The sequence below is a fragment of the Aquila chrysaetos genome, chromosome 16 (assembly GCF_900496995.4).
Source record: "Aquila chrysaetos chrysaetos chromosome 16, bAquChr1.4, whole genome shotgun sequence".
Classification (NCBI taxonomy): domain Eukaryota; kingdom Metazoa; phylum Chordata; class Aves; order Accipitriformes; family Accipitridae; genus Aquila; species Aquila chrysaetos.
The window spans coordinates 8,231,626-8,256,853 of NC_044019.1; the positions used below are offsets into that span (position 1 = coordinate 8,231,626).

General features: G+C 47.7%; 2 protein-coding genes across 5 annotated transcripts in view; both read right to left on the minus strand.

Annotated features, from left to right (window-relative positions):
- EYA3 (EYA transcriptional coactivator and phosphatase 3) overlaps positions 1-9,958 on the minus strand; it is a 62,852-nt gene extending 52,894 nt beyond the window's left edge. The window contains exon 1 of one of the 3 annotated variants that reach the window (XM_030039250.2): positions 9,850-9,958. The gene's annotated coding sequence lies outside the window, so the exon portion shown is untranslated. The remainder of the gene's footprint in view (positions 1-9,849) is intronic. The other 2 variants (XM_030039255.2, XM_041129421.1) reach the window with 2 other exon arrangements.
- Positions 9,959-11,138: 1,180 nt separating this feature from the next.
- Positions 11,139-24,844, minus strand: PTAFR (platelet activating factor receptor). 2 transcript variants are annotated; one of them, XM_041129427.1, is made up of 4 exons: positions 24,381-24,844; positions 18,580-18,771; positions 16,257-16,957; positions 11,139-14,749 (listed from the first exon to the last, which is right to left on the minus strand). In XM_041129427.1, the coding sequence occupies exon 4, from the start codon at positions 14,692-14,694 to the stop codon at positions 13,630-13,632; it is 1,065 nt and encodes a 354-aa protein (XP_040985361.1). In that variant the 5' UTR covers positions 14,695-14,749; positions 16,257-16,957; positions 18,580-18,771; positions 24,381-24,844; the 3' UTR covers positions 11,139-13,629. The 2 variants fall into 2 exon arrangements, with proteins under 2 accessions (XP_040985361.1, XP_029895123.1); XM_030039263.2 differs by lacking the exon at positions 16,257-16,957.
- Positions 24,845-25,228: the final 384 nt, after the last annotated feature.

A 25,228-nucleotide genomic window follows, 5' to 3' on the forward strand; every position in this document is an offset into this window, starting at 1 on the left:
TGCCTCATGGCAGAGCTTGGAGGAAGAAAGTGCCACCTGTCAGGGCCCCCAGCAAATATTCCCCCTCCTAGGGTTTTGGTTACCTGGGCTCAGGGCCAAGACAGTACAGCTGGTGACCTTGGTGAGAGCTTTTCCAGAAAGCTCTACTGAGGCTTCAGCGAAGGCCTCCACTCTCTGCCTTGGGAGCTGCTTTTAAGCTGCGGCTCTTGCCTTTGGCACCCACCTGAGCTACAGACTTGACTTCCCAGCATGACTGCAAAGCTGCCTCACTGTGGATCCGTCTGCCAACCCAGGCTCTTGCCTTAACCCAGCTACCTGCCATCGCCCAGCTTGCCCCGCTCACCCTGTGGATCCTGAGGGACTGTACCCTTACTGGTGAGGCCACTGCTGCTGCCTGCCTTGCTGCCACACTTAGCATCCCTTCCCTTAGGGACTAGCGTGTCCCTGCTGCTCCCAGACACTAACCGTGGTACAGAAAGATGAAGTTAGAGACCGCCTTAAGAAAAGTGGACATACACAACTCCATAAGACCAAATAGGATGGAGAAGCAACTGCTTTCTATAATTTTGAAAGGTCCTATCAATCTGGGAGGTAACCGATGACTGCAAAAAGGGCAAATGTCACCTTCAAGACAGGCAATAAGGGAGATACAGGCCAGTCAGACTTGCCTGTCTCCTCCCAGTGTCTCAGGGGACTGTGGAGCAAATCCACACAGAGACTATTTGCATGCACATGATGGACAAGAAAGCAATTGGGAACAAGAAGCATGGATCCACCAAAGGCAAATGGTGCCTGGCCAACCTGACTGCCCTTTCTGACAAAATGATTTGCTCTGTGGAATAAGAGAACCATAAATATTCTGTATCTTGTTTTAGTAACTCAGAGCCCTTCTGCATGCTTGCAGCCACACTGGGCAGGTATAAACTATGGACAGACTACATGGTGGATGAAAAACTGTCTGGACTGCCAGGTTCAAAGGAGTGTGATTACAGGTCTACAATCTAGTGGCTGGTAACAAAAAGCTACCTACGAAAGCTGGTAGTGGACACAATATTAAAATCTTCATCATGACCAGTGCAACAGTACAGAACAGCCCTTAAAAAAAAAAAAATCTGTGGATAAGACCAAACTGGAGGGGTGCAGTCCAGAAGCCTGAAAAGCAGAACTGCAATCCAGATGACTGTGACATGCTAGAAGAATGAGCTGGCAGGAACCTCGTGAAGTTCAACAAGGGCAAGTGCTATGTGCTGCCCTAGGGATGGAGCAACCCCATGCAACAGGACAGGCTGGGGACAAACCGAGAGGTCACAGTTCTGCAGGAGAGAAACTGGAGATCCTGGTAGATAAAAAGTTCAGCATGAGTCAGCTGTGAGTCCTGGCAGCAATGAAGGCTTGTCTCAAGCTAGGCTAAAAAGGTATCATAGAAAAGACACAGCCAGACTCATCTCAAGCACCTAGAGGTAACGGTCATAAATTGCAACAAGGGAAATCCCAGTCAATGTAAGGAAAAATTTATTGACCATGTGAGTGGTCTGCACTGGAAGAGTGACCCACAGGGGTGGTGAAATGGCCACCCTTGCACATTTTCAAAACCCCAGTGGACAAGACCCTGAACAACCTACCTTCTGTGAGCAGACTGAAGGAGGCCACCTCATGAGGTCCTCTGCAGTCCAAATCTATGCTTTCACCAGCATTCCATTGATAGAGAGCCTCTCCTCCAAGCCTGGGGAAACTTAGCTTAGTACAACTTTGTCAAAGGTTTTCTGAAAATTTGGTGATAGCTGTTGCTTCCCCTCTACGTATGCACTTGCACAACTCCAGTACATTAACAAGGTGGAATTTCCCTTTACAGAAACCATGCTGACTCTTTTCCAATGGAGTGTATTTTCCAGTAAGCAGTGATTTTGTCATTTATAACTCTATCATCTTATTGCTGCTGGAAGTCAGTCACCTATATGGTGTTCCCAGGATGTCCTCTAGAGCCCATCTTTAGCAGTAACAGTGATAACAAGGAATTCACTGAGCTTCTCTGTTATGCCTTACCATCCCCAGATGCCTGTTCCATCACCCTTGGTCACTGAGCAGTCCCACGCAATCACTAGCTGGATCCCTGCTCTTGATGGATTTAGAGAACGTATTACTACTGGTTTGAGCCTCCAGTGCAAGGCGCTCTTCAACCTCCCTTTCACCCTTTTTAATTCTCCTTTTACATTTCACCTGCTATGCTACGCTACAGATTTCCCTGTTCTCACCCACCATGCTTTCCATTTTTTAAATGCTTGTCTTTTCCCCATGATGGCTTTTTAGCTTTCCCATTGAGTCACAGAGGGATTTTTAGGGGGAGACCAATTTGTTCGCTTTCAAACGGTATATCTTGGCTTCTGACACACTGTTTTTCAAACAGATTCCAAGGTCCCTGTAGGCTGCTCACTTTTGGGGCAGATCTTTTTATGGTTTGGGGGATTTTAAAACTACTTGATTCATTTTTAGGTATTTCCATTTCTTGAAATTGAATATCCATGTGCTGGATTTTTTTTGTCTGCTGTCCCCTTCTACTCAGTTATATCTAATTGTACTGTGGTTGCTGTAAGTTTAAACTTGGTTTCTGTAGGAAGCAGTCATCTATTGAGTTAGAAGAATGTTCTCTCTACCTCGCCTTCTGAGGAGGCACAGAACTGGTCTCTGTCCAGGTAGTTGAAATCTCCCATTATAACTCCCCCAAATCTGCAGCTTCTCTGATCTCACTTAATAGCTCCTGATCACTATCACTGCCCTGATCCAGGGGTTACCAGTATAATCCTAGTAGCACATTGTAGGTCTGGGATTTCTACCCATACAGACCCAATAGTGCTTCTCTTTTCCTGTATTTGTAATGCTGCTACCCTTTATAAAACCCCTTCATGCACAGTGCCCATCTCCCACTATATACCCTACCCCACCATTTCTGTACAGCTGGTACCCTGGCATTACCGCATCCCAGTGAAAGCCTCCTTCCACCACATTTCAGAGATGCTTGTTACAGCACGGATAGCATAACCGTGGGGTTAGCTCTCTATAAACACCATCAAAAGAACATCCCTAATCACACAAAATAATTGATATGATCACAATATCTACAACTAGTTAATACTATTGTATCACAAGTCACCCAAAACAAGAACAAACACATTCCATTTGGAATTCAACAACCCCAAAACTTACAATTGGCATTACAGTACTATCAGCACATATCAAACCAATGCAGATTTAGATGGTAAAAGATTTGCTTCTTGCTACAGCTCACTGGCAAAATCCTTTTCCCTCTCTGCTCTTGGCAGGCCAGTCAAGTTTCAAATAAGAATTAATATCTCACAAATGGAATCACCATCTCCTCTGCTAGGTACAATTTTGGCAAAGAAATGCCTGATGACTTTTTTTCCAAATCTACCCTAAAGGTCCCATTTCTCCCAATTCTCTTTTTCTTTCATGTTAGTTCAGGTCCTCTTCAGTATTAATCATAATTAATACATGCTACCAGTGACCAACTCACATGCAACCTAAGAATCTCTGAGCTGATCCTGAGTATGTCATGCATTATTTTTTATAAAAGAGAAGGGGCTGTTATTTTGTTTACTGCGAGTGCTTCCAGCTTACCTATGCTGCAGACTAGGACAATCAGTAAAAAAGCTACATTCAAATGCACAAAAATAGTACAAAGTTTCCACACAATCCTCACAAGATACTGGAGCCAGGACAACAAAATTTCCACAGTAAAAGACAGATTCGTATTTCCTTTCTCTTCCTTGTTGTCCTTCCATCTATTCCCATTTCCTTTTTTCTCTTTCATGCCATTATTTATTTGAATTATCTAACTGCCAATTTAGTCATTACATAACTTTTTATATTTAGCCCATACAAAATATTTTCAGTTCAAGAGTACTCAAATATATTAACTTCTAAAAGCAATGACTCATTTCAATCAACAACTCTTCTCCAGAAAACAAAAATATACTTTCAGAGAAAAAAATTGTGGTGACATAAGCTTTCAGTCTTTGGACCTGCCCTACTTGAAACTTTTTCTTTACTATAGAAAAAGATAGCTTCTGCTCGCTGCAGTCTTCCAAGTCTTCTACACATAGAAAAGCAGTGCATTCAGTAATCCAACATGGATTACTACTTGCTATTGCAATTAGCGAGCCTCTGGGTTCATTCACAAGCAGCAACACCACAGGGTCGCTAAATGCATGTTCAACTTCTGCTACATACACAGAAAAATCATTTCAAGGCCCTGAAGGAGTAGGAGGACACATACCAAAGACATGGACAAAGGAAACACAGCAGGGAAAAGTCTGACATTTCAATAAGATAAGAAGCCTTGTTTGAGATTGTTCTTGATCCACAGGGGTCTCAGTCAGACTATTTTACCAGATTCAGCCAAATGGCAACGACACAAAGAGCAACAAAACAGTCAACAGGGGTTGATGGAGGGCCATCAAGGGTTTGGGGTTTTTGTTTGTTTGTTTGTTTTTTTAAACTTACTGCGTTTCCTGAGTTACAGCTTTTAAGCAGGGAAAAAAAAAAAAAAAAGAGGAGGTGAGAAAGAAAAGCATGAGACTTCAGGGTTCACACAACTGTGGTCACAAGAACAGACTCAAACTTTGTGTCTGCACCTTTCCCAAGCGCGTGTCTGTTTTTCTCTGGTCAATACTTAAAAAACAAACAAAACAAACTGCCCCCCCCCCTCAAAAGAGAGAATTAATTACACAGCTTCAGGCATCATGTAAACCAGGTCCTCTAACCTGGTAGGTGCAAGTGTTGCTTGTTTCCAGGAGGAAACAAACAAGATCATTAAGATATCTTCATTGCTATAAGTACATTTTCTTCAGACCTTGTCACTGAGAATTAATCCCTAACCAGACAACAAATAAATCCTAGCAAAAACAGTGCTGTCTGTTCTGAAGTTTCTGATGATTGCAGAAAATCTAGAACGCAAAATGAATGCAGGGATGACCAGGTTGTTGTTTTACTAAGATATTTGTAATTAGTTGAGTTGCGGCAAGTCATAATATTGTGCATTTTAATTTTAGCTGACACCAGTTGCAAAGTGAATCACATTATGCAAACTACTGCAGTTGCAATCAAAGACTGTTTAACCCTACACTTCATTAAGTTGCAATCAGTTTTATTTGATAACTGGGATGGTCAAGAAACGCAGGCACAACTCATTTTCACAACTTTTGGAGCCCTGCTAGCTCTGTCACCTGTGACCACATGCCCATCCCCAAGGAAGCCAGGGGCCTTGGGCCAGCAACTAACAGGACTGAAGTTTCAAAGTTTCTGCTGAAACAACAGGATGATACATGCCTTCAGGCTACATGAGAGCCCAAGGAATTAGTATCTTCTTCCTTGCCATATGTAACAGGTAACCTTTGAGAAAGAACAGTCTACAGTATTTTCTGCTGACTTTTAGCTCCAAAATCTGTCAACATCAAGAAATTCCCCAAAGGGCTATCCTCTTTGACTTAGGCCTATTCCAGTTAATGAAGACCGCCAAAAACTCTCTTAACTAGTTCACTTTTTACTTCCCTCATTGGAAGAAGCAGCTGCATGACATACACTGGATTCTGGTAGTTCAGCAAGAACTAACACTTTCAGTAAAGACCAATTATGTATGTTTTTTATAACAGCATCCACAAAAAAGGTCATTTTATTCTGAGATTAGAGAAATTTACTCAACAACTTGATGCTGTTTTTTCTTCGGCATAAAGTTAAATTCTTTAGGTCCTGGAAAGCTACTCACAGATTAGTAATTCAGAGAATTGTCAAACTACTTTTGCTATCTTATTTTAAAATGCTGACAGCAGTGGTATCATTGACTCACGGGGACTTTTTGGCTTTCTTCAGGTCAGGCAAGAATGAGTATTTTGTAACTTTTTTTTTTTTGTAAGCCAGAAGAATTTATTTTTCCTCATATCCAGAAAGGTCAACGTAGCAGCAGGCTTGGCATGAGAGCTCACTACTGGATAGAGAATAAAAATGATACAGTAGAAAAAGAAGAATTAAACCTCGTGTATCTTTGTAGTTCTCCAGAATACCAGCCAAGTTAATGAAGAAAAATAAAGTAGTCCCTGTTATCTTTGAGTCCCTTCATCTTCTGAAAAGGCCAGCTCCCCTCCCTATACCCCAAAAGTTCTGGATGGACAGGAAATGGGGATTTAAAGTACACACAATAATCAAGGAAATGGCTTCTGAGATTAAGAGCTATTAAAAAGGTATTGAACAAAACATCAGACTTATTGCAAATGGGACCAGACTTCTATGTTAAACTTCAAAGCCTTGAACCAATGGGGTTGTTTTCTGTGACAGTATTTTCCCCAATAGGTATATGAGAACAACTATGCCTTTACCAAAAAAAGCAGCATGGGGAAATTTTGATAGGAAACCAGTGATTGGGCCTACTTCAGAATACCTCCATGTGGTTTTGAAAACAGCTGCCACTTTCTTTTCTGCTCTGAAGAATAATTAATCACCTACTTTTTCAAATGATCCTGGTCCCGAATATACTTTTCTACCCTGATCATCTTAAATCAATCATACTTAAGGAAGAATTTCTTAAGCTCTCTCAAATAGAATAGGGAAAAAAAATTGTCAAAGAAAAGACATTAGTATGAGACTGATTTGTAAAACGTTCAAAATGGAATTACATATGATAGTACGATATTTATAGAATTATGAACCATCACCCAAGGTTTAAAGCTGCCATACACTTTATGTTATGTGCTAGTTGGTGACTCTCAAAGAGCACTGCCAGTGTTCAAACACAAACAATGCAAATTTCAAGACTCAGAAGGAAGCTCTTGGGATGTGAGAATAGCTCTGCAGACCGGTTTCAACTCAGGAGAGACCCATATTCTGCAGAACTGAAGAACTGTTCAATCACCTCTGAAATTAGACTAGCCATACCTTTAACCCCAAAAGTTTATTTAAGAGATGGAAAAAGTTCCCAATCAGCTTCATCACAACACTAAATTATTTTTCTAAATACGAAGCTTGTTTTCTAGTTATATTGCCCAGTTATGGGACTGATTGGTGACAACCTGCAAAAGACAAGACAGCAGTGACTGGTGTGGTGTGGATCAAAATGACGCTATACACTGAAGAGTCTGCTATGACATGCTGCGTCTTCTGCCCACAGTGCTCTCCTAAAACATCAGGTTTGGGTAATGCATTAGGAGGAGATCTGAACCCTTGCAGCACCACCTTCACTGAAGCTCTGGAAGTGGCTGCAAGAAGGAAGAAAGGATTTGAAGTTACTCCCTCAGGTACTGGAGAGCCTCCAGTCATAGCATTTGCATGAACTATCCTTGAATCACTGCTAGAGAGGGGCCACCAGAGAGAACACTGCTGAAGGGATGCCTGTTTTGCTGCCCTTTAACCAATTAAAGGAATAACTTCCAGACAAATTAGGATGAAAGAAAGAGAATAAATTAAGGATAAAACAAAGCAAGAAAAAGCTGAAAAAGACCTTCCTCAACTTACGACTAACCAGTATGTGCCACTGGTCACCGTTTAGGTGATAAAAACACTCAGGAGCCACTGCAAAAGACCATGTCTGGAGGTGGGCTGTCTGTAGACACTGCTTGGTGCGAGACCATCAGTTGTTAAATCCTGACGTGATCCCATTTAAGGCCTCAAAAGTTTCCTGTATATCTCTGACACCTCTGTCCTGACAGCCCCTTTTTCAATCACAGGGTTTTGCAGACCAAGTACAAGTTTTAACAAACATCCATTGTCTAGGAGCACCTTTGGGGGGGGGGGGGGGAAGCACCGATTTGCAGGGAGGGAAAAAAAAATAATCCTACTTCGGATAACTAAGAATACAGGCACTGAGTTATTCATATCCACAATGACTTATTATCTGCTTTAAGCCTTGAATCTTTATGCATAACACGACTTGCACACAGCAACACAGTACTTGCTAAGGCTTTTCATTCAATTAAAATATTTCAGTATATTTTATCCAGTTTCATGTTTAGTCATATATAACTACCCTTCGGCACACAAAAGTTAGGAAATTGTACATTAATCTGCTGTAGAGGTACTCCAACCCATTAACACAAACCACGGAAACCCATTTAATAAAGTATACTCTGACATATTCAATTCAAAACTCATTCAACATCTGGATATTTACAGGGCAAAGTTTTGAGAAGCTATAAACCCTTCCAGAGTCACCAATTACTCAGGAATTACTACAGCTATTGCATACATCTGTGATGGGCAAGTGACAGTTTTCCAATCAAATTTGTCACACAACCCAACAATACACAGTTACCAAGGTGCCATAACTGCTGCTGAGGTTGCATGGAAGAGCTGAGGAGGCGGCGAAAGCTGCAGAAAGACACTGTGTGGTAATTCTAATGGCTTGTAAACTGCAAGACCTTAACCTCAGCTACCTTTTAGACACAGAGCAGTGAGAATGTACCTGTGTATCACTGTTTGCATAGCAAAAACTGGACTGCAGAACTGCACAAGTAAGAAGTATCGCACCATGAGGCAGTAAGAAAAAACCCAAAACATGATAGGTACAGTCTGATAGGTCAGTAGTTTTGCAGGCTGAGGAAGCCACTATGTTTGTGCATTTTTAAAAGTAGCTTATTTTGAAAACAGTGACCTGAGGCATGTGAATTGCCATGATTCTCAACAAAACCTATCTTCTTCAGTATCATGAATTTAAGTTAATCCGCAACAGACCAAATTGAAGGAAACCAAAGAATAGAGGCAGAAAATGATAATTGTAAAAATCTTAATTAGCATGGTTGACTTTTAATTACCAGTTGGAAGTTACTACGCTACAGATTAAGTGGATCACAGAAGCAGAAGTAAAGCCAGCTCCATACTGAAAGCGAAGTCCACCAAGACTTTTTTGTACGATGCTCCATCTGAATTACTACAGCTATGTTGCATCGAGGATTAGCTGTAGTCTGGAAACAATTTAGCCACACCATGCAGTGCAGAAACCAAACTAATAAGGCATGCTGTGCTGGAGCTGGCTCCACATAAAGCTTCAGCAACTCTGCGCAGCATTCCCAGAACTAGGTATGTCCAGCAGAGCCGATCTGGATCCAGCACAGCTTGTGAAGCCCAACTGACCACGGCCCTGCCAAGCCCCAACACATCCTCCTGGACCTGTCTGGACAAGCTCCGTTGTGAGCGACTAAACCCATCCAACAACCAAGTGCAGATATGTTTAACTGTCTCACTGCAAAGCCAGCACAGTTTGAGCAGGGCTGCCCTGAGCTGAGGCTGCCTGCTGCTGCTGGCCCTGTGACCAACCCACCAAGCCCCGGGCACGTCCCAGGGCGAGCTCTTTCTCCCGGTTACCTCGCACAGGCCACTCCTCAGGACCTGAGCTGAGCTAAGGGAGTCAGTCAGTGTCTTGCTACCTTTCAGCCGCTTCCCAGCTCTTCCAAGCACCACCAGTAGCGGCTGAGGCACCAGGACTACGGGGAACACCCCGCCGCGCTCCGGGAGCGGGGGGGGGGGGCAGCGGACTCCAGGGGCGGCGAGCCCCGGGCTCTAACCCGGCACCACCGCTCCCGCCGCGGCGCCCCTAGCCGCCTTCCTCGTGCCCGCGCTCGGCGGCGGAGGAAGCACACGCTTCACACGCGCGTCGTCCCCGCCGCCTCCGCCCCCGCGGCCGACGAGCTCGGGCCCGCCGGGCCCCGGCCCGGCCCGAGGCGGGGGAGCGGCGCGGGGGGGGAGGGGTGGGGGGAAGCCGCGCTCGGGACGGGGGAGGCCACGCGCCGCCCTCCCCGCGGCGGCGCTGGGCGCGCGGCGCTGGCCGGGCCTCCCTCAGCGGGCTCTTACCGAGAGGCGGCTCCGGAGCCGGGCCCGGGAGCGCGTCCCGCAGCGGACATGGCAGCGGCGGCCCCGCGCCTCCTCGCCCCCGCCCGCCGACCGGAAGCAGAGCGCGCCGCGACGGAAGTGACGCCGCCGGCCCGAAGGCGGCGGCGGCGGCGCCGCTTCAGCCCGGCGCGGGGTGGCGGCGGAGCGGGGCGGGGCGGGCCGAGAGCCGCCGCGGCAGTGCCGGCCGCCTTGAAACGCGTAACCGGTCCCGCCAGTGCCGGCGCCGCAAGTAGAGCGGGCGAAGGGGGCTTCGGCGGCTCGGCCGGGAGTCACCGCGGCTGCCTTGCTTTGGGGTTTGGTTTTTGTTAGGCTGGCAGGGCGGTCCCTCCGGTTGGCTGTTTGATGGCTGTAGGTGTTGCGGTGCGGGTTACTGCAAACGGTGGGCCAGGTCTCAGCCGGAGGGGCAGAGCCGCGGGAGTCTGCAGAAAACCTCCCGCGTGTGCCGCGCAGAGGCTCCGGGGCTTTTAGTCTTGCGGGCGTTGGAGGGCTCTGGCAGGTTCTCCAGAAGTTGTTTCTTCTCTGAAATTATTTCCCCTTCCCTTTTAGCAGGTCAAAACTTGCTGAGGCCGTCATGCCACCCCTCCCGAGAGTTCACGTGGCGGCGTTAAGCACGGTCGCGCACCCGCAGGCTCAGGCCCTGTCGTGGCACCGACGTGCCGTGGTTAAACCCGGCAGGCAGCTGATGCCACGCAGCCCCGCGGTGGGACGGGCGGGAGGATCGGAGAAAAAAAGTGAAATTTCGTGCGTTGAGATAAGGACAGTTTAATAGGAGAGAAAACGAAGGGGGAAATAGTAATGATACAAGAATTGCAATATACAGAACAGGTGATGCACAATACAGTTGCTCACCACCCGCCAACCAATGCCCAGTTAGTTCCCGAACAGCAGCTCCCCCCCCCGCCGGTTTATATACTGGCCATGATGTCACATGGTATGGAATACCCTTTGGCCACTTTGGGTCAGCTGTCCTGGCTGTGTCCCCTCCCAACTTCTTGTGCCCCTCCAGCCTTCTTGCTGGCTGGGCATGAGAAGCTGAAAAATCCTTGACTTTAGACTAAACATTACTTAGCAACAACTGAAAACATCTGTGTGTTATCAACATTATTCTCATCCTAAATTCAAAACAAAGCACTGTACCAGCTAGTAGGAAGAAAATTAACTCTATCCCAGCCGAACTAGGACACCAGGTTTTTCCCTTGAGCATAAATACAGAAAGATGAGAAGGTGGGAGAAGTTAAAGGGCAAAAGACTTGAGGAACACGCTTTATTTAAAAGAACTTTTGAGAATCCATTTTATTGCCAAGTAAAGCAGGGTAATGCAACATTGCGGTCAAACTGAGAAAATAATTCCAGGAACAGAAGTAGAAGCTCAGACTGGTTTTTAGAAACGCATTGTTACTGACTTAATTACTGCAACATATCCTTCTGAAGCGTCCTTTGGGCTTTTGCCTCTACTTACCCTTTTCCTTAGATGCATGTTTACATTTGTTCTTTGAGCCCACACTGGCCTTACAGCTGTTTTCTGTGGAGTAAAGCATGTTATTTACCCACAGTAGGTAGCCTAAACTGTAAATTCTATTGCAAGCTTTCCGGGAATCAGTAGAAGAAGATCACACATTTACCAGATCTCCACGTAAAATCTCTTTTAATTTCCTCTAAGAGTTGCCAGACTTCATCTGTTTGGTGCTTTAGGGGCTGTGAAGCAAGAGAGCTCTGCTAACCTATCGGGTGGCAAGGGGAAAAGAGGAAAGCTCCACCCCATCTGCCAGCTGCAGGAGCTCCTTGGCCAGAATGTGCCATCTGGGGAGGGCAGCAATACAAAGGCAGATTCCTCCAGCAAGCAGGATTTAGGCTTTTAAATTACAGAAATCGCCTTCCCTGCTGTGTGCTGTGGCTTGGATGACTGCAGATTCAGGGCAAAGCTTTGAACGTGGCTGAGGGACATAGGGAATTATCTCTCTGCTAAGAGGTGCCCGCAGCTGTTCTCTGTGGGTGGCCATTACTAGAGCAGAATCCAGGACCAGGAGGGAAATGCATTCATGTTGTGATCAGATTCTTTCCTTTGCCTGGCACTGGGCCTGGAGTGCATGGCTGGCCCTGGCAGATGGCATCAGAACAAGAAATGTCTTAGTTCTTTAGCTCATTCACGCAGGTAAGCATAAAAGCTGAAGGACCCATATCTCCACTGAATGTAGGCAAAGTCTGATACTGACATTGGTCCTATCTTTGGAAAGACTTGAGCTTATCTTTCACATTCTCTGGTGGGTGTAGGAAGGCTGCTGTCCTTGCACATGAAGAATTGGTGTCACAGGTCAGATGATACACTTATTCTGTCATCAACCAGACACTCCTATGTAGTTTAGGGAACCAAAAACTGTTGTGAAAACAAGTAAGTTCCCTTCCCTGCCCAATTTCCTGTGCTGGATTAAGCAATTTGGGTCAGAAAAGGAACCTTGAGTGTCTCGTGATTGGTAACAGAACAGCACCCCTGGAAAAGCACTTTGCCCTGGGCCCCAACTGACTGCAGCCAGCCCTGAGTGAGGAGTCTCCAGGCTCGTGGGAGTACATGAATTACGTGTCTGTCAAGTGTACTGTATCACTGTGCAGCACTGCTTTGCTCAGAAAGTAGCCATGACCTGACCTAATACTTCACTTGTGGTAGGATATCAAGAAGTAGTCAGCTTAATTTCTTCATAGCAGAAACAGAAAGGCCGGGGGAAGGAATAATGTACAGTTGGTTGCTACAACCCTAACTTAAATAAATAAGAACAAAGATACTGAAGCATTTTAAGCTTTTTTTCTTCTTATAATGCCCATGCTGACAATAATCTTCTGTTATCTGGAGCCTCCAAAGTGAGATTGGATTTCCACAGACACATGCAGTCAGCCAAAAATTACTAAACTGAGTGCAAGAGGCTGCTGGTTTGCCACTTCTGCTATCATAAAAGAAGTCAGGGCAGACAATAGTCCCCTTTGGACATAATGCTGATCTGGGGACAGGGACTGAGGCACTGCCAATGTGTCTTCATTTTCTTGCCTACTAGTCCAGTTACTTGACTGATTCAAGAGCTGGGAGCAAAGGCAAAAGTTTATAATAGCTACACCCAGACATCTGTTGAGTATGGACCCTGGCAGACCATGCAAGTAGGTAAGAAGGGATCAGAGGTGCAGATGCCTTCTTGGATGGCATTTGAGGAACTCCTTGGACTACGTCCCTTCTAGCCACTGAAGAGCTTCTTCAGCTCAGACTCTCTTCACAGAACCATGCAAACTGCTTAGAAAAGTCACTTGATGATACTAGCAGCTCAGTCTGTTCTTCCAGGTCTTTTAGAAGTCTCTTACAGCTCTGATACTGGATTCCTCGTGGGAGCGGGGCAGGCAAAGGACCAGGGATGGTGCTCTCTGGGCTGACACAATAGATAATTTCAGTGCACTTTGGTTCTAGCTGCGCACTGCAGAGACTCAGTGACACATTTCTTTCATGTAAAAGCAGATTGTCTGAGCTGTTCTTAGTGCCCATGAGAACATCAGCCCAGACAGAAGGTGCTTTTCTGCCAGATTACTGCAGGTTCCTGTTCTGCCAGTTGCATGTGATAGAAGAAATGAGTGTCCATTCTTCTGTCTAAAAGAAAAAAGGAACTGTAATAACTTGGTCCTCTGTTGTGTCCCTCAGTGCCTCTTCTTGAGAAAAGATGGGTGACTAATTCACGCATCTCAATCTGCAATCAGAACAGGGCTGAACTAGATCCTAATGGCATCCTCTTGGTGAATGGTGCCCTCAATCACTGTGTCGGTGGTTTGCCTGGAGCACTTGCGACTCCCTTTCATGCTTTTCAGGTTTTCTGAAAGATGTTTTTGGAACTTCTTGGTGAGGAAGCAGTAGATGATAGGGTCCAACACACAGTTCATACTCAAGAGGCACAAAGTCACCTGGTGAGCATCATTGAGTTGTTGGCGCAACTGACAGTTTTCCTTCTTCCACTGCTCCAGAACAGTCAGGGTCCAGGGCAGGTGCACTATGTGATGAGGTACAAAGCTTATGATGAACACAGCCAGCACTGTGCAAACCATCCAGAGTGCCCTTTGCTTGACATGAGCACTCTTCCGTGGCTGCACTGATTTGGAGAACAGTGTCCTGATAATGATGATGTTCCAGCCTAGTATAAAAAGGAAAATTATATAGAAGAGGATGCAGATGATGACATGAATGGCGAGAACAGCTGAAACACTGCTAGAAGAGTTATAGCGCTCAAAGCACCGTGTGAAATTCTTCGAATCAATCTCCTCCTGATTAGTATTATTGTCAAAAAGGTAATACAAAGAGCTGCCCACTATTATGATCCAGATAGCTGCTGATAAGTAGATACCCCTTCTCTGGGTGGTAAACTGAGCAGCTTTAATGGGATTAGTCACAGCTTGGTAACGGTTGTATGTGATGACCGTCAGAAAGGCAACAGAAGAGTAGGTGTTAACAAAAAATAAACAGCCAGCTACATTACAGAGGAACTCAGGCATGATCCAGTCTCCATGGTGGTGATAGTAAACAATCCACATTGGCATCGTAACCAAGAAGAGCAGGTCAGCTACTGTCAGGTTCACCATGAATATCTTGATTTCATTGAGTTTTTTGGTTGGGTAAATACGGCTGAAAATCCACAGCACATAGCAGTTGGCAACAAAGCCCAGAATGAAAATGATGCTGTAGAAAACAGTGAAGAGGTTGTAGCGAAACTCAGAGTCTATGTGGCATGAAATGTAGGAGTCAGCACTACCTTCAGCAGCACCTTTACCCTTTCCAGACATCATGGCGGCGGGTGGGCACGTCTGAAGCAGAACTTCCTGATGTAGCTTTTCTTCTTACCTAAAAATACAAAGCATAAAACGAGCTGATTGGTATGGTGCCATTGCTAAGCCAAAACCCACCTTTCATTTTCAGCTGTCTGTGACCACAGGAGTTCTGCTCCATGCCTTGGCTCCAGCCACAGACACCTGCCCTGTCCCCTCAGTCCTCTCTTTGATCCTATTTCCACACCATACTAGCCTTTGTGTCTTCATCCAGTGTTGTTTGTTACAGTGTGGATATCAGATCACTAATCTCTAATCTCAAAAGACTTTTATGCATCAGGGTTCTTAGATAAAATAATCTGTTACTCTGCTCTGTCTCACATTTCTTAATCTTTTACTATAAGCAAACAGGTTTTCTGGGTCTCTTTTTCCCCCCTGTGGTTGCTAATGTTTTCTAACTTGCCTACATTTATTTTAACCTAGAAATTCCAGAAGTGAAACAGTATCTGGTAAAAATGTCTCACTATTGCCATTTCCAGAGTCACCCTCTACTTGTTGTTTTCTGACATTTTCCTGCTTACACTTATAAAGATTGTATTTGTTTTCTTAGTTGCAGGCACTATAGGATCTCACGTTCACTTAATAGGCTACCAGACCTCTCAATTTTTTTTACTCAGTGAACGATGTAAAAGATGAGTCACTAATCCTAAAGGCTGATGTTTTGTGGTACATTGTTGACTTTACAGTTTCTCTCTCTTAAAATCCTGACTGTTGTCTATTGTGCCATCATTTTGTATTCAAGTTGTCATCAAACCAATCTGGCTGCCCCCCTTTTTTCCCCCCTACCATTTCTGCATCAAATGCAAGAGTCAGCAGCAGCAATTCTGTACTTTCCTGTGTCGCTGGTGGGGCTGCTGACAAATACTGTCCCTAAAGAGACGCTTTCAGGTTTTTAATATTAGCAGTCCCTACCTCAGTTAGTATTTCTTCAAATCTTGCTTATAGTTTGGACATACTGAATTCCTGCATCATCAATACTGTATGTGCTCTTGTCTCAGATTTACATGGATTCGGTCTAATCCCTTGTATACTTTAACCTGCTGCTTTTACCATCCAGAGGACGTACATGCCTGTTCTTGGCTCTAGCGCCAACTCCCTGTCTGATGTTGGGCAGGCACTAGCCTCTTCCTGACACAGTCCTGCAGATCTGCTTTTTCTCTCCCTCTTCCTTCATGGGAAGTTAACTGACTAATGCAGATAAAGCAGTTTGAGAGCCACCAGCAAGGACACTAGGTTGCTCGCTAATGGTAAACTTGCTGGGTTTTTAACCTAATTTGCAGAACATGGTGGTTTTCCTTGAGAGTGAGTAAACTGTACCACCAGTCATGAAGCCTAAACTTCTTGTGCGAGTTATGATGGGAATGCCAGGTGCTGCACATTGTGATGTGCTTGCCTCAGCTCTGCCAGCCCTGCGGACAAGCATTTTCCCTCAAAGACTGCTGCCTCCTGAGAAGGCACCCTCCTGCCTCGAAACTTTCTGGATCTTCCCCAGCAGCAGCTAATGACATAAACCCCCATCTCACCCTCTCTGGGTTGAGTCTCTCTTTGTGACCATGTGCCATTGGTTCCTCATTCACACTTTGCACATTTGCAATTTTCCTCTGCAAATGGGAAGTCAGCTCTAGCTCAAGAAAGCTCTTCCTTTCTTCAGAAAACTCTGCAAACCACTCAGTACTTCTTTCCGGTTGTTAGGAGAGGAAGGCAATAGTCACCTTCCCAAGCCTGTCCCTCCTCACCTCTCACAGGTCCCCTAAGGACATGACAACTACAGATATCCACAACTTGTCCTTGGACCTTCACGGGCTGCTGCATGCTGGGCAGCACTGAGGTTTGAGTGTCTTTAAACTCAATCTTTCAGCCATGTTCCATGTGAATTAACAAATAGCTGTGGCAGTACTAGTAGTTGGCCAGGTGACACATGTATCTGTCCTCTTTCACCTTGATCTCTGCCACCCTGCTGAGAACCCACTGATCTCTAAAGGGTAGTAGCTGATTCAGGTGATGGTCGCCAGGCGGTGAGGATGGTCTGGGCCATGACACTTCAGGGTCTGGCCACAGAGGTCTGGCACATCCCTGAGGAGTAATGTGTCACTCCCTGCTGCCCTGCGGAGAGGTCCCAGAGCAGGCAGGGGCCCATGATCTGTTCCCTGCTGTAACTTTGATTCATGCAGGACCCAAGGCAAGTCCTACTGGACATCTCATGGATCTGCTTCCACACCCTCATCTATGTATGAAAAGTGGTAATTGTCACAGCATGGCCTTAAATAAATGTCTGTGTCTAAGCCCAGCTCTCCCACCCACTGAGGGACCATCTCTGGTGAGGACATATACCAGTTGGAAAGGTTTGCATCTCTCAGCCTGGGAGGGCACCTAGCAGATGCAGACATTCAGGGAAGAGGTGAGGCTGTGCAGGGGCAAGAGAAACTAGCGGGGAGCTGTGTGTTTGATAACAGTATTCTGACACTAGAATAAGAAAAAAAAAAAAGTCCTAATTACCTAAGATCATTAGAGAACTTAATTTTTTTCAAATCTGCATTGTAAACCCACTGTTCTGACTATCTGCTAACTGCAGCAAATAGTTCTGGTGCTTGGGGCTGGAACCTTCGCAATGAAAGGTGCTCTATCACTGTAGCACCAGACCTGAACATACCAAGAGTAGGGAAAAAAAAAAGGTGATGCATCCCACTAGCAGAATTCATGAGGAGGAGAGAAGTGCCCACATCCAATACATCGGCATAACTGTTATTCACAAAGTCCCTTTAGACTGTGCCACGGGACACTGCCCATCTACCCCTCCATTTCTGGTGCTCTACATGGGCTTGGGCAGCCTCCAAACTTTGCCCAGGAGCTCTGGTAGACTTTACTGGTGGGGTCTCCAGGCCTGCCCATCAGCTGCCAGATTTAGCAGATGGTGTGCAAGGGAGAGCGAACCTGCACGTCCCCCTCCACTACAAAGCCCTGCACAAAAGGTGGGTTTGAGCTAAGGGGCTGTGCTCTGACCTGGAGAGATGAGTGCAAGGACCTGCTCTACATTGTTAAATCTGCTAGAAATCTCTGAGAAAGGTGGGCTGTAGGAGATGGCAGTGCTGTCTCCTGGTCCCAACAGCGCTTGGTAGAGCTCATCTATTTTTGCCTTATTAGGCTGTGCGGTGCCAATGCCAAGGTCCTTCAGAGAATCACAAGAGAGTTGTTTTTCCCTTCTCACTTGTCAAGCCAGATATTCTACAAAATACGGCTAGAAGAGAGCATGGTACCGTTCCCCACTAAATTTACTCAATACCCACTTCCCTCTTCAGCCTGAGGAACTCGAGCTTACATCTCCCATATACTTGTGAGATGTCCTAAGCCCTAGATTCTGGAGTACCGTATGGGGGATCTCACTCAGCCTCTCCTGTTGAAGCAATTCCCCTTTGTATAAAACACATATAAATGTTCTCTGTGCCAGCAGAATGAGAACAGGCACAGTGGTCAGGGTGTGGGCTGGCGAGTGTGGGTCCTGTTCTCTGCTGCAGCAGGCTGTGCTGCATTACCAAAACCATGGCAACTCTAGCCCAAGCCACTACCTTGTACACTAGTACACCAGCTGATAATCCCAAGTGGTTTATATCGTCAACTCCATTATATGCAGAACTAGAGGTGGAAGTAACCAGCTGCGCAGCAGAGCATGGCTGGGGGAACTGCAGACTCTGCTCCCAGTCTACACATTTTCCCATGGGCCATGTTCTCCCAAAAAGGATTTACTGCCTCATGGCTGCAATGTGCAAAGACCATGCTAACACAAACTATGCCATCAGCAAAAGTATATTCTAAGAGGAATAGTACTAATAAAGTATATTTTCTGCTTACCACAGTCGAAAGGATTCAGCATGATATGTCCATCTTCAGCTTTAGTAGAGCAGTGATGGGTGTTTTACTGAGGATGCTCAGTCTTCTGCCAAGTGTTATTTTCTCTGACCTGGGGCTGGAAGGTCTCCACAGAGGCAGCTCTCAAGAACAGGACACCAGAATGGGAGCAACTGCAGCATGACTGCAGAGTCACTAGAGAAGAGGAAATGTGTGACATCAGCTCAAAGGAAACGAGAAATAAAATAAGCTGTAGAGGAAAGGCAATTAACCACAGCAAAGATCTGGTAAGTCCTTAAAGCGGTTTCCTCAAAGTTATCTCTGCTTCTGATGATCCTGAAAGAGAGCAAATTGGGATTTTCCTCTAAAGGCAGAACAGGAATCTACTCCATGTCCCTGGTTAGATCTGGGTTTAGACAGTATGTGAGCATCCTTCTTCCAAACAGATGAATAGCAGAAGCCAGAAGAGCTTTCACTTAATAACTTAAAGGAAAGGAAGTGCCAGGAAACTCATATATCCCATGGACAGACTCATTCCCTAGCAGTATCCTTCACACTTGTGTTGGGGCTAAACAGACCCAGGAATCCAGCCATCCCAAGTCTCCTTTTATCTCAGGGACCTTCAGTGGACACTGAGACACCACAGCATGGCAGGTCTTCACCTGGCCCATCCACCTTCACATCATGACCACCATTATTTGTGGCAGCCTGAAGAACACTCATCACAGTGATGCAAATTGGTGAGGTGCTCAGGGAGACACCAATGACAAGCAAAGCTTGGTCCCAGCTAACCTGTAAATCCCAAGTTGTAGCTCCCATGCTGATGGTTAACCTGCCCTCCATGCAGACACTGCTCTTACACCTGCACACAGTGCAGATGTGAGCTTGAAGAATCTGCACCATGTTCTGCACAAACCTCATACCTGCAGACACCTACAGGAACTGAAGCACTGAGTCTGGTGTCTGGGTTCAGTGTGAAACACGTAGGAACAGAGCCACAAAGTCCATCACCAGCACAAAGAGGTGCCTGAGCCTGCAACAAGGCTGATGTGGAACAACATGGGCCCAAGCAGAAGCAGAAGAAGCCAGTCTGCGTTGGTGTTCCCCTGGGAAGGCTGGCTCTCCTGGCTCTTCTCATGAAATACCATCTATGACAAACAGCCCAGGGTAGGCCCTGGTAACATCCATGCTGTGAGGAGCACCAGAGACCCCCATGGTGTGGTGTCATGTCTTGGGAGAGCCACCAGGGACAGGCTGAGGGTTGTGTCCCCTGGGCCACACCAGCTGAGGGCACCAGCCAAACTTCTCCAAGAGCCAGGAGCTGGCATGGACCCTGGGACACCTTCAAGTCATGCTTTTGCTGTTGAGCTAGTGAGCCCTGGCTCTGACCTGGGACACAGCAACCTCCTCATCAGTTGGGGAGATGGGGCAATGATGGAGGGGGCAAGCTGGACGGCAGCAATGCTGCTGTGCCAGGATGCTGACTTTTGGCTTGCCTAGCCTTAGGCATCTTGAGGTGATGGGCTGCACAGCGTCAGGGCAGCCAGCGCGGTGCCAGAACCCACCCTCCGTCCATGCTGGTGTCTGTATGTCCCCAGCCAGGGGCAGGCAAAGCCTTCACTTCAGCATGGTGCCCCGGGGTGAGCAGAGGCAGGCTGTGCACCTGGGTGCCTGGCCCACACCAGGAGCCCCAGCCAAGCTCCCAGCCTGGCAGGGCATTGTGCAAGTGCTCAGCAAACCACTCATAAACCAGGATGTCCTGCTGCTCTGGGGCCTGCTCAGGTGCATGGACACCACAACTGGCACCACAGCTGGATGTGCCCTGAGCTGCTGTGGGATCACCCTTGTCCCCCACAGCAACAGCATGGGGTGTCCAAGGGACTCAGAACCTGAGCTGAGCAGAATCCAAACTCCCCCAGCGCGAGGGAGCCCCGCAGTGACAGCACTGTGCGGGTGGGAGAGCCTGCTCTACCCTGCCCTGCCTCAGCAGGGTGGGCTGCACTGGAGGGCTGGCTGTGTGCAGCTGGGGACCAGGGGGCAGCCAGGCTCTGCCTCTGTCAGGCCATGTCAGGGTGACCTGAAGGGTGAGATGAGGCTCCTGCAGTGATGCTACAGATCTGTGCTGGGATGAAGGCTGCAGCAGTCTCCTTCCCTCTGCCACCTGCCATCCTCCCTCCTTCCCCCTTCCCCATCCGCCGCTATAAAGATGGACTGAAGAACCTGACCCTTCATGGACCACACAGACCCCCAGTTATGCCCGTAAGACTGCTTCTGGGAGCTTAAATTAAAAACAAAATAAAAGCATGCTAATGAGGTTGGCTGGCAGCCAGTCCATGCCTTTGGGAAGAGCAGCCAGTGAGGATGTCTGGTCACGGAGGGAAGCGGAGCGCTTGCAAAGGCTGTAGCAACAGCCAAACAAAGCTTGCTGTCCTGCTGCAGCCAAGTTCTTAGAGGAAATGAAAGCCCAGGAGGTTTTGGCCTGGGGAGGAGTCTCATCAGAAGGCTTCATCCTTCCTCTGTTCAGCCCTGCTTTGGCTCTGCCACTGGTGGGGCACATGCACGTCACTGAATTTCAGCAAAAAAGATCTTTTGTAAAACCCAGAGAACCAAACAACAAAAACATAAGTTCAGTGGTGAGAGACACAAAGAGACCTGATGGGTAGAAACTCTACCAGTGACACAAGCTTTGCTTTCTGATTTAAGCACTCCCACTGGAGTCAGGACACCTCTAACTGCCCCAAGCTGGGACCTGACCATGTCAGTGCTTCCTCACTGCTCTCTGGATTTACTAATTTTTCAGCCTTGCCTCAAATGCTCAGGTTAGGCCTCAAGCTATTGAGAGTCACAGAAATGCCCAGAACAACCACTTGGTCATGTAGACTGGCCTCTTGCCGGGCTTGCACTTGTCCATCTCTTATTTAGTTGGGGAGTTCCCTTCCTCATCATCTCCATTTTCAGCTGTTGCCTTTAAAGCATGAAAAGTAGAAGGGGACCCAGACTCAGCACTCCCAGTACCAAGGCTATAGAGAAAGGGTGAGAATAATCCCCCCCCTCCCTCCTGAACTGCCTTGTGTCTGTTATGCATTGACAGGTCCCATTACCCCTCATACAGAGCCCTCAGCCAGCACTCCTCCCTCTTGCATCCCTTCCAGCCCAGGGACTCTGTTCCCCTGCTCTCCTGGGACTGCTGTCTGTTTCTGAGTGCGTAACTTTGAATCCACTATTAAGATGCATTTTGTTTGCGGTGGCCTGGCTTATTAAGTGGTCCTGGCAGTTTTTGACTGCCCTGTTCTCAGTGTTATTTACCACTCTTCCAGTGTGGGGGATGCACGCAAAGTCTGACAACACTGAATGCCATGCAAGGCCAAGTTAAAAAAAAAATAATCTTGAATATGCCTTTACTTTTATCAAGTAAACTTACTATCTAATAAATAAGCTCCTTTTACTGTAACTGATTCCCATATGATCCTGTTAAGTAGCACTAATGGTACTTTAGGTTGTTGTATCAGGATGCTGGATCTTGGAGCAGCTCTTCCAAATGATGTTTTCTGGGGATAACTTCATGCAAGCTGGTTGGTAGACAGTGGGCTGTTCCCCTTGGTTCTGGCACCGTATCAGCACTCTCACGGCAAGTGCACACTGCTGTGAAAAATGCACACTGCCTCCTTGTATGCAGTCTGCCTCTAGCATATTTCCTTGGGGTCGTTTCCTTCTGAGATGGAGCCTGTTAGCAACATACCCGCTTTTGATGATCACATATAAATTTTGCAGGTATCAGAAAGTGTCTTGGTTTTGAAAATATAGTATTTAAGCAAATATCCAGAGATCTCTTTCCAAGAGCAAAACCACACTGTATTAGTGGAGAAGAGCTCTCTATGGAGTGCAGAGAAGGAGCATTTTAGCTGACAGGCTCTGCATGCACTGTGGACTGCACTGTTCAGTGACAAGAGCAGTGAACAAGGACAAGATGACATACCAAGATGGACCTTGTGAAAGCACCAGCCGCTGCCACCAGTCTTAGAGTTGTGCAGGTGCAGGACCAGCACACAGGTGATCGTGATCCCTGCTGGTCCTGGTCACCAGGATGCCTTCTTGAGTGCCAGGACAGGTCTTTGAAAGGACATGAAGTTCCTTTCGAGATGACGCGGCTGATGATCTGACGCTAAGCCTTACTGTCTGTGACTTTGCACTACTCATCTCATACTCTCTGCACAATTTCCTCTGGCTTGTTGCAGGAAAGAAATACTAAATAAATTCTGTAGCTTTCTCCTGCAAGCATTTCAGAGCCCAGCACATCCCCACCTTATTACAAACTCTGCAGGAATATGCCCCGAAGCTGGGGTTGCTCAGCCTGGAAATACATCCACCTCAGCGTTCAAGAGCCCCTCCTGGGGCAGCGAGCAGTGACGCTTCCTGGTAGCCATTTGACAGCTGCAAAGGCAGGGCACAGGTTCTGCCGCTCGCTGTGGTGCTGCTGGGACTACCCAGCCTGGCAGGAAATGTCTCTGTTCAGAGCTGGGCTGCCTCATCGGCAGCAAGGCGAAGCAGGGAGCAGGGCAGACTCTGGCTGGTTTTGGCAGATGGAGCCCAAGTCCAGCCCTGCTGCACTGTGCAGAGGGATGAGCTCCACAGGCCACCACGTCAGGATTTGTGTGCTGCAGCCCCAGGCTGTCATAGCTCTGTCAGAGGGGAAAACCATGCCTTCGCTGGGCTGCCTGCAGAGGTGTCACTCTGCTCCTGCTGCTCCAGGCAAAGGGAGGGGCTGGGCTCCTTGAGAGGCTCCAAGCATTGCTTCCTCTTCCTCACAGGAGGAAAGTCCATGCCAGGGCTCCTGTCCTAGTTTCAGCTGGGATAGAGTTAACTGTCTTCCTAGTAGCTGGTACAGTGCTATGTTTTGAGTTCAGTATGTGAAGAATGTTGATAACACTGATGTTTGCAGTTGTTGCTAAGTAGTGTTTAGACTAATGTCAAGGATTTTTCAGCTTCTCATGCCCAGCCAGCGAGAAAGCTGGAGGGGCACAAGAAGTTGGCACAGGACACAGCCAGGGCACCTGACCCAAACTGGCCAACGGGGTATTCCATACCATGGGGCGTCCCATCTAGTATAGGAACTGGGAAGTGGGGGCGGGGAATCGCCGCTCGGGGGACTAACTGGGTGCCGGTCGGCGGGTGGTGAGCAATTGCACTGTGCATCACTTGTACATTCCAATCCTTTCATTATTGCTGTTGTCATTTTATTAGTGTTATCATTATCATTATTAGTTTCTTCTTTTCTGTTCTATTAAACTGTTCTTATCTCAACCCGTGGGTTTTGCTTCTTTCTTCCCGATTTTCTCCCCCATCCCACTGGGTGGGGGGAGAAGTGAGTGAGCAGCTGCGTGGTGCTTAGTTGCTGGCTGGGGTTAAACCACGACAGCTCCTCACCTCGCTTTGCAGCATCCAAGCAAAGCTGGGGTTGTTCTTGCCACCCAGGGGTGGGACGGGACCCAGATGAGGGCAGTCCCCTTCCCCATAGCCCCAAAAGCAATGGCAGCGCTAGCCTGACTCATGCCATCGCAACGCACCTCATCCCTGCTTGCTGAGCACGGGGAGTGAGCACACATCTTCCCAGCACGCCCGGATGGGGAGGACAAGGATGGCTCTGAAGCCCCTGGAGCTGTCCAAGAGGCCACGGCTCAGAGATCCAAGGGGAATGTGCAGCCAGCCCATGTTCCGAGACACCCAGACACAGAAGGAGCCCGTGGCGCTCAGGGAGGGAGGCCAGCACCCTGGGAGAGCAAGCAGAAGGGAAAGGAGCCTCTTACCTCAGGGCCACAGAGCACCTGGTCCAGGAGACCCCAGCCCGCCCGGTCCCTGCTGCGAGCTGAGCCACTGGCAGGGCTAAGCCGTCAGCATGCTCCTGCCTGGGAAGAGGTTTGGACAGGAAGGAGGGCGCAGCGCTCGCTTGCAGGTGAGTGACTCACTTCCCTCTTGGCACTTGTGACACGGCTCAGACGTGCCCCAGCTGCGCCCTGGAGCTCGACACCGACTCCTGTGGCCCTTCCTCAAGCAGGCAGTGGTAGGAAAACAGCGGTGGAGGCTCTGTGCTGGCCAGGGCCTTGTCACACTCCCATGTCATCCGGTGCCTTGCAGGCCTGAGATGGGGTAGCTCTGCCCTGCAGCAGCTCCAGGGCAGGGACACTCCCCGGCCAGGCCAGGGTCTCAGAGGTGGTCTCAGCTTGGCAAGGGGGGCCAGCGTCCTCGGCAGATCCATCCTCTGTGCTTCTCATTTCCTTCCAGATACCAGGACCAGGAGCCAACACAGGGGCGAGAGCTGGTTCAAATGCTCCCCTTGGAGGTGGAGACTTGCTGCAGCAGGGCAAAGCATCAGGATGAGACTGCTTTGCTGTGTGAGTCCCCATATGGGGAAACATTAGCCAGAAAAATATTCCAGGCTGTGGCAGCTAGTTTCCTTGCCCTCTGTGCAGCATTATAAACCCATCCTGGTTCTTGTGCCTTTTCAGCTTGGGAAGAAAGGGTGGACAGACACATGGGGGACCCACTCCCTCTTGCTGCCACAGTCCCAGGGCAGCAGCTCTGGCATTGCTCTGCTCAGGTTTCACATGGGATTTCCCCAGATGTGTACTGTGGCACTGGCATCACTTAGGTCATG